General features: G+C 25.8%; 3 protein-coding genes across 3 annotated transcripts; 1 reads left to right on the top strand and 2 right to left on the bottom strand.

Moving 5' to 3' along the window:
• Positions 1-413: 413 nt before the first annotated feature.
• On the bottom strand, positions 414-8,354 carry LOC126896038 (transportin-3). The gene is made up of 17 exons (XM_050668465.1): positions 8,030-8,354; positions 7,771-7,974; positions 7,266-7,646; positions 6,950-7,113; positions 6,723-6,873; positions 5,857-6,003; positions 5,586-5,797; positions 4,802-4,947; positions 4,366-4,557; positions 4,171-4,271; positions 2,288-2,428; positions 2,071-2,211; positions 1,741-1,973; positions 1,501-1,657; positions 1,259-1,426; positions 1,076-1,188; positions 414-642 (listed from the first exon to the last, which is right to left on the bottom strand). The coding sequence occupies exons 1-17, from the start codon at positions 8,147-8,149 to the stop codon at positions 582-584; spliced, it is 2,832 nt and encodes a 943-aa protein (XP_050524422.1). The 5' UTR covers positions 8,150-8,354; the 3' UTR covers positions 414-581.
• A 179-nt stretch (positions 8,355-8,533) lies between these two features.
• Positions 8,534-9,394, top strand: LOC126896047 (WASH complex subunit 3). Its single transcript, XM_050668480.1, has 3 exons — positions 8,534-8,701; positions 8,776-8,940; positions 8,994-9,394. The coding sequence occupies exons 1-3, from the start codon at positions 8,687-8,689 to the stop codon at positions 9,282-9,284; spliced, it is 471 nt and encodes a 156-aa protein (XP_050524437.1). The 5' UTR covers positions 8,534-8,686; the 3' UTR covers positions 9,285-9,394.
• A 4,193-nt stretch (positions 9,395-13,587) lies between these two features.
• On the bottom strand, positions 13,588-19,149 carry LOC126896046 (pancreas transcription factor 1 subunit alpha-like). Its single transcript, XM_050668479.1, has 3 exons — positions 18,843-19,149; positions 14,990-15,334; positions 13,588-13,896 (listed from the first exon to the last, which is right to left on the bottom strand). Exons 1-3 carry the CDS (start codon positions 18,985-18,987, stop codon positions 13,718-13,720), a joined length of 669 nt encoding a protein of 222 aa, XP_050524436.1. The 5' UTR covers positions 18,988-19,149; the 3' UTR covers positions 13,588-13,717.
• Between the last annotated feature and the right edge of the window lie 658 nt (positions 19,150-19,807).

The raw sequence follows: 19,807 nt of genomic DNA, 5'->3' as shown, positions 1-19,807 counted from the left end.
GTAATGTCTATTACAGTAATTTAATATATTTTTTTAATACTCTGTGAAATGTATTACTTAATTATTGTGTCTAGTATTGTCCATAAAAAAAAAAATTAATTTAGAAATCATGATACAGGAATAAAATGTTTAGGGATAATAATGGGAATATTTTAAGTACACAAATATGTTTTTATTATTATTAACACGAAAAATTTGCAATTATAATACTTGGTGCAATGATTATTAAACAAATAACCACTTATCTATATATTTAAAATATAATAGACTACTAGAGTAATTCTTCAATGTTATTGAAAAAATGAAATGACTATGTTACATAAGAAATTATTTAACAATATTTGTGTAGGTATTTTTATAACAATTATAAATTGAAAATTAGTATACTCCCTATACTGAATTAAAAGTGGTCATCAAATGTCAACATTTAATTTAATAAGTAACTAAGCAATTTAAAATTGAACCAAAACATTATAAGTTAAACACATACTTCAAACAGACAAGTCCAAATTAAAAAAAAATAAAAATTATATAATAATAGCAAATACAAAAGCTTAATAGTATTAAATATTATGTTATGACTACCGAAAATATCTTGAAAATTCTCGCAAAGTACGACATAATTCTCCTTCATTTTCATAACTAAATAATAAAAAAATATGAATTAGCATTTTTTTTTTAATTAATAAAATGCACAATTTTTAATAAATATGTTGTAATGATACTAAATATATTTAGTTGAAAGAAAAATGTGCTAATTTATAAAATATGATAAAAATAATATGTTTAAATTATAGACTTAAAAAAATTCCTTATTGTACTAAATATAATGTAAAAAGATTGTAAAATTCAATAAAACAAAATGATTATTAAAATAAAAATTTAATAATATGATAAAATACAATTTAAAAATTGTGCTTCAAAAATTAATGTTACACAACAAATTTTAAAATAATATTTTTGTATTCAAAGAATTTCCTTTAAACTAGAAATTTATTTAAATATTCTGTACTAATATATTAAATTTTTAATTTATTTGTAATTGAAATAATTTAATATACCCAAATTCTCTTACTTATGAAATGAGTTTAAAAATTGTAAACACTGTTCATTAGTTGCTGTAACTAAACCAGCAGAATTTTGCTTTGGCAATTTCTCTACAGCTCTATTTAGCCATTGTAATGTATGCTAAATATAAATATCATTTACAAATTATTAGGTTAATAATTTAATGATAGGAATACTTTTTACTACTTACATCTTTATCATATGCTATTAATTCAACTATAACATCAATAACATCTGGAAGCATATATGTTTGTAGAGAAAATACACTAGCTTGAATTAAATTTTCTACTAATTGTTCTCCAATTGAATTAACAATTGTGGTAACATATTGTTTACGTTCCTCATAATTTGAACTATCCTATAGAAATATTTTTTTTAATATTAAGACAATCATCATTAAAACTTTGAAAACTATAAAAAACTTTGAATTACTTTTTTTGATTTGCCACATATAAGCAAATCTAATAGGAATTTCATTACAGAAGCATTTGCTTCTTTATGGTCTAATGATACTGCCATAATACTACATCTTATAACACTTTCCAATACAGGTGATTGCAGAAAAGGCATAGGAAGCTTTTGAATAAATCTAAAAATTTATATTTAATACAAAATTTAAAAAAAATCTTAATAGTTATTTTTCAATAACCTCTAGATACAAAATTAAATTACCTGCATGCTAAACGGAAAAAATCATCAACAGTATCAGGATAGTTTCGCAGACCATCTTTTTCACTAAACAATCGGAATGCTGGTTCAATAAATGCATCAATCATTTCTAGTAAAATTGAATGACACTGGGTCATGACTAAAGGGTTATCAAATTTCGAACCATATTCATCTACTAAAATTGACCCAATGTATAGATAACAACTATGATGATACTCTTTGTACAAAAATGCCATCTAAATTTTGATGAAAATTTCATTATTGATTAGTTTCAAATTATTATTTATTTAGAATTATAATTATTAAATAAATAAAAGTTTTGAATATACACACTTGCTCTGCAATTGGAGCTAAAAGAGCAATAGTTGAACGACTCACTAATCTTATCATAAATCTAAGGCAACGGCAAAAATGTTCCGTTATTCGAAAGTCTGTTTTATATCTATTACATATTTTCGACATAGATGGCCACATCTACACAATAAAAATATATTTATAGAAAAAATATGAGTATTGCTTATCAGAATATGAGTTAATAAAAAATACAAGCCTCTACTACAGCAACAACACATGGATCTTTTTCAGAATGAGTTTTTGTTACTAAATGTCTTAAAACTGCTGATAATCTATCAAGCCAATAAATAGGATCTGATGGTGTATTAGTTTCAGGAACAGTTTTTTCAGTAGTAGACTAAAACAATAAAATTAATTATTATTGAATCTAAAGATATAGATTAAACTTGAGTATTAATGCAATAGATAGGTATAAAGTAAAAATAGGTGCATAAAATATTAAAACATTTACTGGTAGGAGTAGAGATAAGAAGTTCTTACTGATCTTGCTGTAGTTAATACCTATTTTAGGAAGAGGGAAGAGCATAACTTATTAAAGTGAGATCAATAAATCACAGATTAATTATTTTATGTGAAAGAGATAGAATATAAAGCAAGTAATAGATTATCCCTGGCGAGGGTATGATAACACAACATAGATTGATGACCATAAAGTTGTGGTTAAGTGGAGAGAATGTGTGAAAAAATAGTAAGAATACAGGAAGATAATTGAGGATTGGATGGTAGAAATTAAGAAGAAAAAGAAAAAAGTTCTTAAAGAAAGTGAAAGAAAGAATAGTTTGTAATGCCGAAGGAAATATAAATAATGTGTGGAATGAAATTGCTGCTTATGTAAAAAATACTACAAAAGATATTATTGGTAAAAGTAGGAAAAAATTTCAGAATAAAAAGATGATAGTGGAATAAGAAAAGTCAGATAATTATAGCAAACAAAAAATGTAATATAAATTATGACAAAAGAGCAGAAGAAAAAAAGATTGGGTAGAGTATGGTGAGTTGTACGATAAGTCAAAAACAAAGAAAGGTAAAAAAGAAATTTATAGATTGGTTAAGGTTACAAAAAAATGATCCAAAGATTTTCAAAATGTATGGTGCATAAAAAATAATGATAAGAGTGTGTCAACAAATGATTAGGATAACAAAGAAATTTCTTTTTTTTTACACTTTATAAGCCCATTGAGGGCTAAGCACAAAGAAGATGAATAACTTTTTTAATAAAATTAAGAAGGAAAAATGCCAAAAGAATGGAGGAATAGTATTATGATGCCAATATTTAAAAGCAAACGAAATAAACAGGAGTGTAGAAATTATAGAGGTATAAAGCTTATGAGTCATGATATGAAGATTTGGGAAAAGGTAATAAATAATAGACTAAGAAATGAGACATTGGTATCTAAAAACCAGTTTAGATTTATGCCTAGTATGCCAACAATGAAACTATTATTTTGTGAGAGACAACTAATAGAAAAGTAAAGGAAAAAGAAGAAAAAGCTGTGTATGGTATTTATAAATTTGGAGAAAGCGTATGATAGAGCACCGAGAGAGGTTTTAAAATGGGCATTAATGAGAAAAACATAAGAGTAGAGTCAATCGTGGATAAGATAAGAAAAAATAAGCATAGATGGTATTATCATATTATGAAGAGATAAAAATCAGAAGCTGAAAGAAGAGTTCTGGAATGAATGTTGAAGGAAAGGGAAGACGAAAAAAAGTTAGACGTCATTGGGGGTGATATGAGAACTACTGGTGTATAAATAGATTTGGGAGTTTGTGTCAAATAAATAAAAGTCGGGATAAAGGCAAGGGAAAAGAAGAAGGTTATTGAATATTAAAATGAACTAATAATTATTAGTCCATCTTTAATTATAATTAATTTTTTTTAATAAATTGATTGATACAAAATCATTTGTGTTAATCAACTAAGTATAAATTATGTAGTAGCAGAGGTCCCCTTTAATACAGATATTTTTAACAGTAATTAATCTGATAACTTTTTTTTTATATTTATCTAATATCTTAGTTGATGTTTTGGGTGGTAAATAATTGTATATTGTTAATAAAAGCATGAATTATAAAAACCTCTACAAGTGTCAGCAATGGATTTAACTGTCTCCAACAAATTTCTTTAATTGCTTTGTAAACATGTTCTTCGGGTACTTCAGCAACAATAACAGAAACACCTAATATATATATATATATAACATATAACATATAATAATACATATTTAGTAATTTTTGTATTTTTTATATGTGATTTATGTTTTTTCTAAATACCTTTTAGTAGTCCAATCGCAACATCATTAGGTAAATTCAACATATCAACTACTTTTAAAATTTCAATTAAACCACTAAGATGCTTCACCATATGATGACGACAAGTGGTGCATATATTATGTAATGATTTAGCAGTAATTGCAGCTAGATTCTGCTGTCTTAAACAATACTGTAGATAGTTTAATATTGGTTCTAAAAAAATTATAATTAAATAAGAAAGTAAATTAGTAAAAATAGTAAACAACTAAATAAATTTAATTGATATATGATACAAAACTATTCATTTTACAGGTCAAATTATTATATTCATTAATTAACTCAAGCTGTCAATGAAAAGAAAATTTTTATAAAAGAATACTAGGAAAATCACTAGAAAGTCACGTCATAATTGAATAATATGATATTACAAAATAATAATTAAACATTTTTTAATTACCTAATGATTCAGAATGACTTTCATGCGAAATCCACTCACATAATTCTCCTAAAAGCATCACTGATGTGTACCTCATATTAATATGAACAGTGTCAGGCATATTTAGTATTGCTTCAACTACTTTGGGGACTACCTCATTCTCATCCCTGATAAGTTTGTTACAGTTATAGAAAAATATAAATGTAAAATATATATATATACTTATATATACAGAGTGGTCCTGGATGTTTTGACAAATATAATAACTTTTGATACAAAAACATTGTATTATTATTCTTATTTAATAATTCTTATCGTATTGAACTATGTTAAAAGCATATTTTTTTTAATAAGAAAAAAAAATATTTCCCTATATTTTTATTTTTGAAATTTCAAAGTAGCCATTTTTTAACATATTTCTGACAAAAAGTTTGATGAGCTGATATCAACTTTATGATATCTAGTTATTTAGTTATAAATATTTTAATATATTGAATGAACATGTAGTGCGGTTAGATACAGTTCATACTGTTGCACTTATCATATGCACTTTCTCTACACCATATACTCACTCTGTGTATTAAAATACTAGTAACTAAATTAGGTTGTTATCAACAAATTTTTTTTAGAAACAAATAATAAAAACCATGCTACTAACACAGTCTAACACTGAAAAGATTATTAAAGAAAAAAAGTAAGGTAAAGTATTTTTTGTATAAAAAGTTAGATTAGATTCATGAAAAATAAGTTTTGATGAAACATTGTAGACCATTTTGTATATTTACTTTTTTAGATAAATATTTACGGTAATATATTCCTAGCTATAGCTTGCATAATAAATAATGCGGCTTCCATTTGGTCCCAAGTAACATTGGAGGTAGATGCTGTTTGTAGTAACATATACATTTGTTGAAAAACAGCTGATGAACTAACAATGAAAACTACATCTTTAATTAAATCTGAACATTTCAAACGAAAATCTGCAAATTCTTCTACACTTTCATCTAATAACCCTTCCTATGATACAAATTGAATAAGAAACAATTATTTCAATCAAAAATTGTAATACTGCTTACATGGTCAGTCTCAATCATGCAATGTTTATATAATGCACTAATTAATTGTTCAAAATATGGTTTGAATAATTCAGTTAAATTGTCATTGTGTATTTTGTATAATTCTTCAGATAGTCGAAACCAAAGATTGAATGTTATTAATAAAACCTGTAAAATATGAACCTTTAAGTAAACTTGATAATAATTTAACTTTTTGAATGTATATTTTATTAATAATTTCATTAGGAATATTTAAAAAAATTAATTTAATTAATGTTTAATTAAAAATTACTAATTTATATGTAGATATTGAATCTATGTGATAATTAAACAAAACATTTTGTAAACTAATAATACATTTGATATGCTATTTGTAGAACACAAAACAATAAAACTTCTTAATCTTTTATGTTAAAAAAAAAATTATTCAAAATAATATATTAATAATAATTATTTATAAAACAATGATTAACAACTATGCTTTGAGTTTATAAACATTGTATAATTTACTACTAGATTTAAATTACATCATCACGAATATAAGATAATTATCATGATAATCAATATTATCTATTAACTACAATGTTAATCATAGTTTTAAACATTTTTTTAAAGTATTATATATATATATTATTAAAATTACAACATCTTTTTAAATACAATATTTTAATTTTTTTTTAGTGCAAAAATATTTCCTTTTTTATCTATATTTAATAACCTTAATGAATAGTTAAAACAATTGTTATAAAATCAAAATCCAATTTATAGCCAATGTTATTATTTACAAAATTATATTATTTGTGCATTTTATTTCAAAATTAACTCTTAAGATAAAGAACAAATAGACTCTTAAGTCTATTTATAATGTGATTTAAACAGACACTGACCTCATAATCATGATGATTTGCACATAAAATAACTAAATCTAGTGCTTTGATAGTAAAATGTGGATGACAGTTAGCACCAAGACTCTTATTTATCATAGTTGTTACTAATGATTCTGACAACTCAGTAAAAATTCTACAGTAATTAACAGTTCTAAAAATAGTAGTTTTTATTAGTATATTAAATGATACATAAAATAGATGTAAGTTTCATTTTCTAATGTATTTACCTATCTAAGTCTTCATTGGTAACAGATAGCATATAAGCTTGTTCTAATCTTCCGACTGAATTTAAAATTTCAGCTTGTATTTCATCTTGATTGTTATTATCATCTAAAGTTTGTAGAAATGCTATTACTGCATCAGCAGCTGCTTCCTGAACCATATTTGAACCCTAAAATATGTTAATATACTAATTAATTTGAAATTCACATAGTTAATTCTATACCCCACATAGAAAACTCATTTATAGAACTTAAAACGTACAAATTTTTATTCTAATAAATAAAAAATAATTTTAATTATGAGTAACTTTATATTACTTACATCACAGCAACATAGTACATTAAAAGCATTTGATAGAACACTACTATTCCAAACTTGCGATAGAGATATACTTCTAATGTTTAACCAAGATGCAAAACATTTATAAGTTCTAATTTTCACACGCTCATTATTTGGTTCAGACATTAAACACATTTCAAGAAGTTGGTTAACAGAAGATAAATTTTCACTAAATTCTGTATAAATTTCTGATCTACGATTGGCTCCTAAACGTAATGTTCGCGAATTAACTTCTTCAGGTAATACAGTCAACAATTCAAGAATAAAACATGTTTTTAATGAGTTATATCTTGAAGCAATATCAACAGCTGCATTTTTCCATGAGCCCATTTGAAGAGCAAGATGGGCTAATGCAACACATAACTAAAAAAAAAATTACTTTAGTTGACATCTAGAAACTAATTATTTATGTACTTGCAAACATAAATATATATATATATANAGTTATTAAAAGATTTTTAATAAAAATTAATTATAGAATATTTACTTGAGTAGCTATTTCACATTCTGTTGAATCATCAAGTTTCGATAAATGATTAAGTAGCGCATCTCTTAATGATGCATGCGAATCTTGAGGTAATTCATGAAATGAATTTTGTAGTTTTGAACGCATTGTTTGTGCTGCTAAGTAACATGAGTTTTTATCAACTTTTCTTGCAAGTAGTTCATCAGCAATTTTCCATGCAAAAACCTATTTCAATAGATACAAATTATTTTACTAAATATCATGAATTAAGGATACTCACAGATTTTTGCATTTCATTTAGCCAATTGGAAGCTTGCTGTTTTTCGCTCGGATTATTACCTTGATTATATAGCGCATAAATAGCTTCATATACAGTTTCTATAGGCGGCGAAACTTCCATTTCTAGTAGATTTTATACAAATTTTTTTTTTGATACTTACATAATATTGAGAAAAGCTTCTAAAGGTTTTAATTAATTTAATTTAAATAAATTGTTAAAATATGTATACCAGCACTCATTTAATGCCTTAACCCTAGATTAGGAGCCTAGAGTCTCGTCTGGACGATGGACTTCAATCTTGAAGTTGCGTTGATTTACTTAAAAAACCATATCAGTTACGGTGATATAACTGATAAGACAGTCATGTTAAATAACAAATACAAAATTATAAATTATCTAAATTTTTATGATGCTATTTATGTTGGTATTCTGTTCTTATAAAATGATTATCATCCTTCCTGTTACTCTATGGGATAAATCCTATTTGACATTATTATAAAATTCTTATCACAAAATTTGAAATCAAAATATTATAGTAAAAATGTTATTTTCTGATTTATGATAAAAAATCTTCATGATACCGAGATCATGAAGTGCAATTGAATCATCGACGACTAATTTACAACTTTATAGCTTACGCTGATACAAATAATAATTATGGAATTTGAAAATGTAAGTTTAATAAAAATTGTAACAACAAGTTATGCTTTACTGTGCAATATTATTTAAGTTATTTTTAATTTTAGGCTCCAACATTGGAAGAACGTCAATTGGTTACATTTATAAATCATTTTATAATAACTTCAGTCACATTCCTAAATAATTTTATGGTTCATTGTGATAGCAAACTTATGGAAGTAGAACAGAGACTTCAAAAAGTAGCTGCAACATTGTGTATTTTAGAGACAAAAGTATAAATTTCCTCTATTTGATTTTTTCAAAATAATATTTTTTTATATTTTAGTTAAATTCTATCCCGGATTTACGAGAAATTGAAGAAAAGCAAACCTATCATTCAAATGAAACTATAAAAACTGAAATAAATGAAAATTTAAAAATTGAAGAAAAAGAAAATTCTTTAAAAAAAGAAGAAACATTATTAGACAAAAATAATTTTTCTGATAATTCTGAAGAAAAAGTTTCTACCAGTGATCCAGTTATACTAAAATATCGCAAAATGTTACATGTTGGTGTACCAAGGGGTGCTGTTGAACTAAAAATGTTACAAAGTGGTTTAGATCCAAAATGTTTATAATCAGTTATTGTTATGTTATATTTTTATTTTATTTTTTTACTTGTTGAAACATATATATTTAAAAATTTTTTATAATTTTGAAACCAAAGTAAAAGTATTAATAATATTTATTATTTGTTTCAATTTCATTGGATTCTAGAATAACTTTTTTGATTTACATTTCTTTGCTAGCTTCAAAGTTATTGGTTTTGTCATGCTGTGGTTATTATTTTATATGTGTGTGTGTATGATAGTATTCACGATTATTCTTCTTCTGACCAGATTCATCAGCAATACTCTAAAAGATCACAAAATGTATATAGTTGAAAATCTCAACACCTGATTTTTTTTGAAATCGTATCATTTACCAAAGTACTAAGAGGGAGCATAATCATCATAATAATTGTTTTTTTTTCAATTACTTAATATACTTTATAAATCACACTATATGCATATATAATACATAAAATTATATTAAGAGATTTTTTTTTTTACACTTTATAAGCCCATTAAGGGCTAAGCACAAAGAAGATGAATGACTTTTTTAATAAAATTTTATAAGAAGGAAAAATGCCAAAAGAATGGAGGAATAGTATTATGGTGCCAATATTTAAAAGCAAACAAAAGAAACAGGAGTGTGGAAATTATAGAGGTATAAAGCTTATGAGTCATAATATGAAAATTTGGGAAATTGTAATAAATAAAAGAACAAGAAATGAGATATTGGTATCTAAAAACCAGTTTAGATTTATACCTGATAAATTAACGATTAATGAGAAAAAAAGTCCCGAAAAGGTATATTAATATAATAGAGAATAGGTATTATGGCACTTGTACCAGGTTAACAAGTGTGAGCAGAGTAACAGTAGGTTTTAGAGTAAGAGTAGGAGTGCATAAGGTTCTGCTTTATGCTTTTACTTATTTTCTATAGTGATGTATGAAATTACTAAACAAATACATGGAGAAGTACCGTGGTGAATGTTGTTCGTTTACGAAATAGTGTTAATAGGAGAAAATATGGAAGAAATTAATAAAAGTCTAGAGGTGCGAAGATCAGCTCTTGAAGAAAGGGAATTGAAAATTAGTAGAAGACAAAGTATATAGAGTACGATTTTGATAAAGGAGAACACAAGGTAGATGAAATGAGGAGATCAGTGACAATAGGCGAGGACGTGATTGGAAAGGTGAAAAGTTTTAAGTATTTAGGGTCAGTTGTGCAAAAGAGCGGTGATATTGACGAAGATGTAAGACACAGAATTAAGTGCGGGTAGTTGAAGTGGAGAAAAGTGTCTGGAATCTTATGCGATAAAAGATTGAGGCTGAAAGGTAAGTTCTATAAGACTGTAATAGATCAACTATGATGTATAGTTTAATGTTAGGCAGATGAAAAGAAATTAGAGCAGAGATAAAAATTCTTAGATGTACGAATAGGATGACTTGAGAGGATGAGATAAGGAAAGAACATATACGAGGGAGTATAGGTGTCACGTCAATCGTAAATAAGATGAGAGAAAATGGATTTAAATGGTTTGGTCATATTATGAGGAAAGAGGAGTCTGAAGCTATAAACACATTTATACAAATTAATATTGAAGGTAGAGGTAGAGGAAAACCAAAAAAGAGATGGAGGTATGTTATTGATTGCGATATGATGACGGTTGATGTGGGATATCATGTTAAGTGGAAGTTTAGGATAAGGATGTCGACCCCAAGTAGATGGGATAAAGGCGCGGTAAAAAAAGAAGAAAAAGATGGATGGATAATATTTTTAGTACATTGAAGTATCGATATATCATTTTATTTAAGCAACTATCTTGCTCAGTTAGTAACACATTTTACCTTAGTGCGTAGGTACCGGGTTCATTTCCGTCACGTAGACCGTTTGTAGGACTTTACACCACGACGATAACGTGTATGTGTAACGGTCCAGTTACTGTGGTGCAGTGGCTAAGATTGAGCTGTCATGACCACGGAGTGTCACACAGGTAACGATTCGGTGGTCGTGTCAATTCTTAAATTAATAAAAAAAAACATTAAAATAACAAAGACTTAAGATGTGTTTCACTGAGATTATAGCGCAAATTTAACGAACGTTGAACAACAGTTTTAGTTTGCGCAATTTTTATTTGATATTTAATTTTAATGTGACATTTTTGCAAATCAACAACAATTTAATCTTTTTTTGTCATTTATTTTTTCTTGTGATTTCAAGTTCCACTATAAATAACTGCGTCGGTACAAGTTACAGTGCATTACACAAAGCAGTAGCATAATTAGAGTTTTGTTTTTTAATGGGTTATACTTAAAAACATTGTTTATTACCCCCTGAAAACAAAAAAAATTTTCTATAACATTTAATCAATTTGACCTGGGAGGATCTAACCCTGTTCAATTTCATCTCTACTGGCACAGGGCAAAATCTAGCGCCGACACTGATAAATAATACTTTCTAAAACCAATCGTCTTCGTGTAAGCGATAAATTTTGTACATTTTTTTAAAATGCATAATTAACAATTTGAAAAATTTATTTCAAGTAGAGTATATACTTTATAATGTAAACGGCTCATTCTCTATCATTATTGAAATGACATTGAGTTTTTAGCTGTTTGTAATGATAAAATATTTTAGTAAATCTTTAGTCATTACAAATAGCTGTAAACTCAATGTCGCAACAATAATGATAAAATATTTTTAAATACTATAACAAATTTATTAGAACTGAAGAGTAACTATTTATTTTCAAAACAAAATTTTGTTGTTTAAAGTGGCTACCATTAAGAGCATTATGAGCATGTGTGAGAACAAAATTTGATCTGTGCATAACCAGAGTCTTCAAATTTTAAAAGTACTTCGCGGTAAGAATATTAAATTGTAATAAATTGAATATGTTGATATATCGACAGTGCTCTTTTAAAGCAAACCAAATCTGAACGGCTATTTTTGAAACTCCTGAGAAAAAATAATTTTTAATTTATACTGCATTTTTCATAGAATACTTGAATTATTTCGAGGTGTCATGTGTACAGATCACGCTATGTTGGTGAAAATGCTGTCATTGAATACACCATAATGTTTCACACAATATAAATATTGTTGTTGTAAAATTCAAACAGACTTACTCGTTTTCCCTGCAATGAAAAAGTACTCCTTTTATCACGGTACAACCAGTATTTTTATTATTTTCTAAATAGCAATTAAAAAATCTTTGGATAAAAAGATATGAAGAAAATATTAAAACTTATTCTGTATAAAATCCTAGTGATAAATTTTAGAGGGATGTGAAGTGAATTTTGCCAATTTATGTACTTTCATTAGTACGAAATTTCATAATTAATTTTAATAATTCTTCTTATGAAATTGATAAAAATTTGGGGAGAGTGACATCCCCACACTCCTCAATGAAATCGGTCTTGTTTCTATACAGCATATTTTGCCTACGCTAAACCATCTGTAGTATAGATATGTTACATATTCATTAAATAAAGAAAAACAAGTCAATTATTACTAACAATAGGAACTATTTTCCTTAATTTTTGAACCCCTAAATAATAGAGATTTTTAACGCCCCCCATCTATATATTCTATACAAATATATTTACTACTTTAATGTATGTTTATTTTTTAGATGCTATGTCTGACTAAAATTACAATATATGATCACGAAAGATTATTTAACATCATAAAAGCCAATATTTTAAAGCATTCTGGCAATAATAATGCTTAAGTACGACAGCAATAAAATTCCTACAATTTTTTTTTTGTTATTCAATTAATTTTCATTTTGCTAACTACATTATTATTATTTAAAATTATCTATTATTATTGTTTATATTAATTTTAATTAAATTTTATGTATGGATTGTTTATACTTAGTTAAGTAATTTTTTAGTTTAAAAATTATCAACTATAGTTAATAATTTTAGTTCTAAAGTTAAGTGATAATACATAAATAGCTTTTTTTTGTTTTGAAATATTTAAAAAAATTATAATTTACAACTCAAAAAATAAGTTAATATATAGCCTCATTTCCAATACTCAATATTTTCGATATAATTAGTGACTAAGATCATAATAGATTTTAATTTTTTAGTATATAATTGTTTTGGAAATAAACTCCTCAATTATTAAAAAATAGTTTTTCAATAATTATTATTAAATCAAAATTTCGATGTCTTAATTAATTTATTATAAAAACATTATAATATTATGCCAATATATATTAAACAACATCACATAAATTAAAATTTGTAACAAAAAATAATATAATATAAGTAATTATAATTTAAATAATTTCAAAACATGTTTAAAAATATTTATAATTAAAATTATCTAAAGTAAGTCAATTTTCCAATAATATTGACTCAACTAAGATTAACAAGAAAGAATTACAATAATCAATTTTATTTACAATAGTTTTATTAAAAATTAGTTATAAACTAAAATTATATAGAATTCAAATTGATTTTCCTTGTGATGTTGAGCACATAGTAGTAACTTTGGAAGCTGTACTTCGTGTAGAACATATTTCGGGTCGCCATAACTTTGCTCGCATTATTCCAGCACTATTAGGACAATTTTCTTTAGCTCTAGACCACGAAAGAGAATGTAATGAATATGGTGTACCAAAGGCTCCTGTAAATTTAATTTTACATGGCATAAATATAAAATAAAATTTATATTTCACAATTAAAATACTAATAAAAAATAAACAGATTAGTATTAAGTTCAAATTATTAAAAACTAATAAATAAAAACTTACTACTTTACTGCTTATAGGTATAAGCAGTAAAGTACACTAAATAACTTGGGGGATTATCTAATTAATCGAAATACATTAAGTGATTATTGCGTAAATATTGGAAAAAATTGATCATTCTATGGTTTTATTTCGGTTTTTTTTTTCAAAAACATCATTTTAAATTTTACTAGGAAAGGGCCAATTTTTGAGCCGCTCATTATTTTACAAAGCCACTCGCTTTGCTTGTGATTTATTTCCTAATTACTCAACCCTATTACACTTAATATAAGAAACGATAGCACAGTGGGGTAGTTGGCACAAGTATAGATGATACATGACAGTGATTAAAATCACCATCATAAGAAACGCTTCGATGCAAATTTAAACAATTTGTTTAGTCCGATTTTCATAATAAAAGAGATAAATGTTAATTGAGTAAGTTAAATTTTTTTTCTCTTAGGAATTACCATTTTTTGATAATTTCCACAAATGAATTATAAAAAAAGGTATGTCACAATAAATTTTCTTGAAAACTTTAATAATTAAAAATTATTATTTTTGTAGTATGTCTACCGAAAACTTAAACTTATGTTAAGAATGATGAGATTTAAATGCTTGAAAATAACTTCAGTTATTAACGTCAGCAAATTTCACTAATACTACTTTCCAAAATAAAGTTTTAGATACCCAGTTCATCTGAATTAAAGTGTAGCAAAATTTTTATTCCAATAAACAGCACATTTTTAAAATTAACAATAAAATAGTTCTTTTTTGTAATCCCATAATCAAAGACAACCTGAAAATAAGTTAAAATAAAGTTATCCCAACTTTATTCAGGCCACATTTTACACAACATTTTAACAGTCCAGACCACTGGGATTCTCATGGCAGCCCAGTGGACGAAACCGTCTCTGCTCTTAATGCACAGCATAAGTTATTTTTATATTTTTATTAGTAATATTTTTTTTAAATAATGCGTTAACTAACCTCTTACAATAAATTTTTTAACCGGTTGTTCTTTTACTTGGACTGGAGGTCTATGTAACCGTCCAGCAATAGTTGTGAGTTTTGCTACATTCAAAGAAGAAACTCCATTTGATGATGAATTAGATCCTCTGGTTAATTCGGACAAAAAATTGATATAGCCTATAGCTAATTTGAGAGTATCCACTTTAGATAATCGCTTTTCGTATGGTAAAGTAGGTATGTGTGCTCTTAGACCTTCAAATGCTTCATTGATACTTTGCATTCGTCTTCTTTCCCTTAAATTTGCTGCTTGGCGCTGTTGAGTTTTCTGTCTATGACACCGAGAGCCTTTTTTACTACCTGAACCTATCAGAAAATAAAAGTGAGACAAATTCTTTAAAACGTACTGATACTTTCAAGGCAAAATGACCTGTGACTCTTTATAATAATTATTTTTATTAAAACTAAAGAACACCACAAAATATTTATTAAATATATCTGATTTTATTTTAAAAGTCAAAAAAGTAACGAAAACAATACATGTGTAACAAAAAGATAACATAACCTACTTTTTCTAAATGTTCTTAATCACAGGGATGAAGGTAGGTAACATGGACCAACGCTAACAGACTTAAGAGACATTTTCAGGAGAACAAAAAAAAAACAGTACTTTAATTTTTTTTTTAATTTTATACACCAATAACTTTTTTTTAAACATCTATCAAAAAACTTTTTAAATAATAAATTAAATAAATTATTATCGCGTTTAATCCCAACTAAATAAATAATAAACAATTTAAGTATTAAAAAATTCAAAGAAAATCAATAGGAGGAAGAAGAATATTTATGGGTGATATAGTATATGAAGTAGGATTGACCAAAAGGTCGGCAGTTTCATTTCCTGCAATGTCCACATGACTGGGTCCCTAGGAAAACTGGAATTTTTTCCCGAGAGTATTACTAAATAAAATAAGCAATCTAATGTTAAATATAATAAAAGAGAAATTAGTCAAAAGGAACCTGTAAATATGGCTTGAAAGCAAGATTGGAAACCTGAAAAAATAACATAACAGTTCCTAAGAGAAGAAATAATACATTAAAGGGCAAAGAAGATATCATTTTGAAGAACAAAAAAATCTTAAGATTGAAAACAAAGAAAGAGTAGCGCGCAGAATCTGTAAAAACAAATAGTAAAGGGATTTAATGAAGAGAAAAATGAATCCAAAAAATTCTATTTGGCTTTTTCAAGGATGTGAATGGTATTAATTTGAACTTTGTGAAGTTCAATATAGTTATTAAATAACGATCATTGAATGACCCAGAAGTGTGGTATTTCTTAAAGGTCTGTGTATGGAGGTAGTTGATAGCAAATATGGATCCAGTAGACTATCATAAAGAAGTCCGAGGAAATTTTTTTTATTTGAGGTATTGAACTAGAAACGGCTATAATAAGAGAGAAAACTATTAGAAAGAGAAAATCAGAGAGTAAAATAGATATATAAATAGAAAACAAAGACGTTTATTGAATTTAATTTAGTAATTAAATATAGGAATGCGAGAGTTAAGGGGTAAGGCTAGAGAAGGTTGAGTAGTTAGAGTAAACGACAATAATAGGATAATGGTTACTATCATGTATACAGTCAAGTACATTTCACGAAAAGGACTAAAAGAGATTAGGAGAGATAATAATTAAATATATGGATATGTTTGAGTAAGGAAGACAATTTGCTAGAGTAGGTTCACTAATATTAGGTTTACATAAAAAAGGGAGTTGATGGACGAAGAAATGAGGTTAAAAGTTGTTATTAGACAAGCCCCATAAAATATGATGACCGTTAAAATCACCGCTCATAAAAGAGTTACCAAAGGTTAAGCTAATTATTATAATTGGCAAAGAGAAGAGGACACTTTTGTTTTTGGGAGAGAAAAAAATGAGGCAAGATGGAATTTTTTTTTTATTAGCTTTTTTATTTTGTTACTAATGTAGAATAAAATAGAAAGAGAAAAGGTAGGAGGAAAAGCGTGAGGTTTGTGATTTACATCTAAAAATATTAACCATTTAATTATTATTTACATCGGAAAAAAGAAAAATATTATTTATTACACTTAAGCGTTTAATTTGAGAAGCTTCAGAAAAATATATATTATTTATAGCCATACTTGTTTCTTTTTGTTTCGATCATTCTGAACAGTCGGCGGGTTATTAAGATTTAAAAAATGCATGTAGACTGAGAGGTAGATTTTTCGGGAATTCTGTGGACGAAAATTCTGCATAAATTACACTGTACTTTGCTATGGTATATTTTTTTGGGTGTGCCTATATCTATGTATTTAGCAAAATACGACATAAAAGCAAAAATAGACGGCATAATGCATACACTATACTAATATCAACCGTTTGAGAAAACATTGAATGGATTTTTAAATATTTTTCAAAAAGTCATAAAACATTAAATAACATGTAATATTTTATTATATGTTGAAAAAGTAAATTAAGATTTTCATAAGAAGGAGCTAACATTTTTAGATATCAAAATCTACATTTTGTAATTTTATCGTTTGATAGATTTTACTTTTTTTTAGTGGGTGGCAACAATTCAACGTTTTAGGCATATGCAGAGGGTATTGAAAGATGCGTGAGGTCTCTCACTTACTAATTGTCATTATTCAATTACATTAATCTGTAATTGTTCTATATATATGGAAGAATGCTACAAATAAAAATATTAAAAAAAAACACACAACACAGTGGGATCGTGATATAATTGGGACTAGTATAAATAAAATCTCTAACAATGATTCAAAATACTAACATAACAAAAACTTCGATGCAAATTTGTAGATAATGTTTACTTTATAAAAGGAATTAATTATTTTATTATTTATATCCTAATATATAAGTTTTTAAATTTATAAGTATAATACATAAATAAATACTTATTATAGTAACTAAATTTAGTATAAAATTTATATTTAATAGTTTAGTATTATTATTTTTACGGCGTAATTATAATAAGTTATAACGTTGTCGTGTTCATAGCAATTATTTTTATATTAGCCACTCAATTTGTTTTAGATAAAAATTTTGCTGAGAAAAATTGTTTTGCTTTTTTTTTTAATTGTATATATTTCTCAATTTATTAATTATTACGTTTGTTTTTTAATTCTTCCTTTATACTTTATGAAGGTATCAACCATATTTTTTAAATAGCAATATACATATTAAACTATTTAATAAAATAATAAATTTTTTAATTATAAAAATGACTATCCGTAAACGATTTTTGAAATAGTACTTAAGAATTTATTAATATTCTTAGATATAAAGGGGAGGAAGATCGCGACAGTGTAATTTATAAAAATATTATAACCTACACGATTCCACGACTCTATACTTTAAAAAAGTTATAACTTCCGAAATAATGCATATAAAATTTGGACTAATACTTAAGAAGATATTTATATTTTTGTACATGCTTGTGGTTTCCAAAATATTGGTGTAAACATTTTTATCGACCAGTCATTATCTTAAATAAAAATTTTTTTCTAGTTAAACATGTATATTGTTATTAAAAGAAGGAATTGACACTTTTATTAAGGTATAAGGGATGAATTAAACGTAATAATTAATAAATCAAAAAATATATGAAGATAAAAACATCAAAAATAATTTCTTTATCATAATGTTTATTTAAAATAAATGGACTGGATTATATTAACAGAATCGCCTTGTATATGCCTGTAAATATTAATTATTATTTAAATTCAAAACGATATTTTAAAACCTAAACTCATTTTATCTGAATTTTAATTTTAACAGTCACTGGTAAAAAAAATTAAAATAAATAGTAATTTGATGTTATTCATGACTTACCACAATTACTAGATTCATAATCGCTATTTAATGAACTCCCATCTGACTCAGAGCCAGATGAATACTCGTAGAGAAAATAATCTCTAGAATAAGGTGTATGATGTTGATGTGTAGAATTATGATGTAGCTGATAATAATGATCCATTTTGATCTACAACTTATTTAAATAATACTAACGTACTTACTTTTCAATGTATGTACGAATACTAATAGTTTCTGTCGAAGAAAGAACAGTATAAGGCGTTTCAAAGGGATGTCGCCATGGAACCATAAAACCACGCCCAGTGTATCCCACAACTATTACACCATGGCTTTTTATTTATGATTATTAAATGAAAAATATTTAACTTAAGTTGTTATAGTTCATGATTTAATTAAATTATGATAACTAAATTGAATACCTTCTATTTGAAGTTTTTAGAATTGCTGACTAATTACCAACCGGGTAACCCTAATAATGGTATTCTAACATTATTACTCTATTTAATACTCATAAAAGTTATAAATGTTAAAAAATTATAATAATAACTGAAAATGTAATCGTTATTTAAAAAAATAATTTTAATTAAACAGTGATAATCATGATTTTTACGTTTTTATGATTTTATTGTTTTTATTCTCTTGAGTACCATATTACAATAAATATATTTGAGATATTATTATAATATCATTCATTAATCCAAATAGAACTTCTATTTCGTGGAAAAATTAAAATAAAAACTGTTTAGAAATTGAGGTCAGGCAAGTTAATAATTATTTTAAGAATTATAATAATTATAACAATATTTTTACTGAAAAAGATATAAAGTTCGTAAGTAAAACAAGCGGAATTAAAAAGAAAGTAGAAATTATTCAAAAGTATTGAAAGTATCTATAATCTTGAACGGCCGAAGACTATGATTTTAAATGTAGCCGAAATCAAAATTATAATCAAATCATTATGAGTTCCATTTTTTCAAAATGTT

Source organism: Daktulosphaira vitifoliae, unplaced genomic scaffold (genome assembly GCF_025091365.1).
Source record: "Daktulosphaira vitifoliae isolate Bord-2020 unplaced genomic scaffold, ASM2509136v1 Scaffold_1, whole genome shotgun sequence".
Classification (NCBI taxonomy): Eukaryota; Metazoa; Arthropoda; class Insecta; order Hemiptera; family Phylloxeridae; genus Daktulosphaira; species Daktulosphaira vitifoliae.
Note: the sequence above shows the minus strand (reverse complement) of the source record. Positions and strands in the feature narration are given on the sequence as shown.

Excerpts from the sequence above, each read along its gene's own strand:
- LOC126896038 (XM_050668465.1), bottom strand. The coding sequence starts at position 8,149 with ATGGAAGTTTCGCCGCCTATAGAAACTGTATATGAAGCTATTTATGCG. Across the intron at positions 7,975-8,029 it reads TAAATGAAATGCAAAAATCT|GTTTTTGCATGGAAAATTGC; the intron begins GTGAGTATCCTT and ends CTATTGAAATAG. Across the intron at positions 6,004-6,722 it reads CAAATCATCATGATTATGAG|GTTTTATTAATAACATTCAA; the intron begins GTCAGTGTCTGT and ends CATATTTTACAG.
- LOC126896046 (XM_050668479.1), bottom strand. The coding sequence starts at position 18,987 with ATGGATCATTATTATCAGCTACATCATAATTCTACACATCAACATCAT. Across the intron at positions 15,335-18,842 it reads TTATGAATCTAGTAATTGTG|GTTCAGGTAGTAAAAAAGGC; the intron begins GTAAGTCATGAA and ends ATTTTCTGATAG. Across the intron at positions 13,897-14,989 it reads TAAAAAATTTATTGTAAGAG|GAGCCTTTGGTACACCATAT; the intron begins GTTAGTTAACGC and ends TTAAATTTACAG.
- LOC126896047 (XM_050668480.1), top strand. Across the intron at positions 8,941-8,993 it reads TGTGTATTTTAGAGACAAAA|TTAAATTCTATCCCGGATTT; the intron begins GTATAAATTTCC and ends TTTATATTTTAG.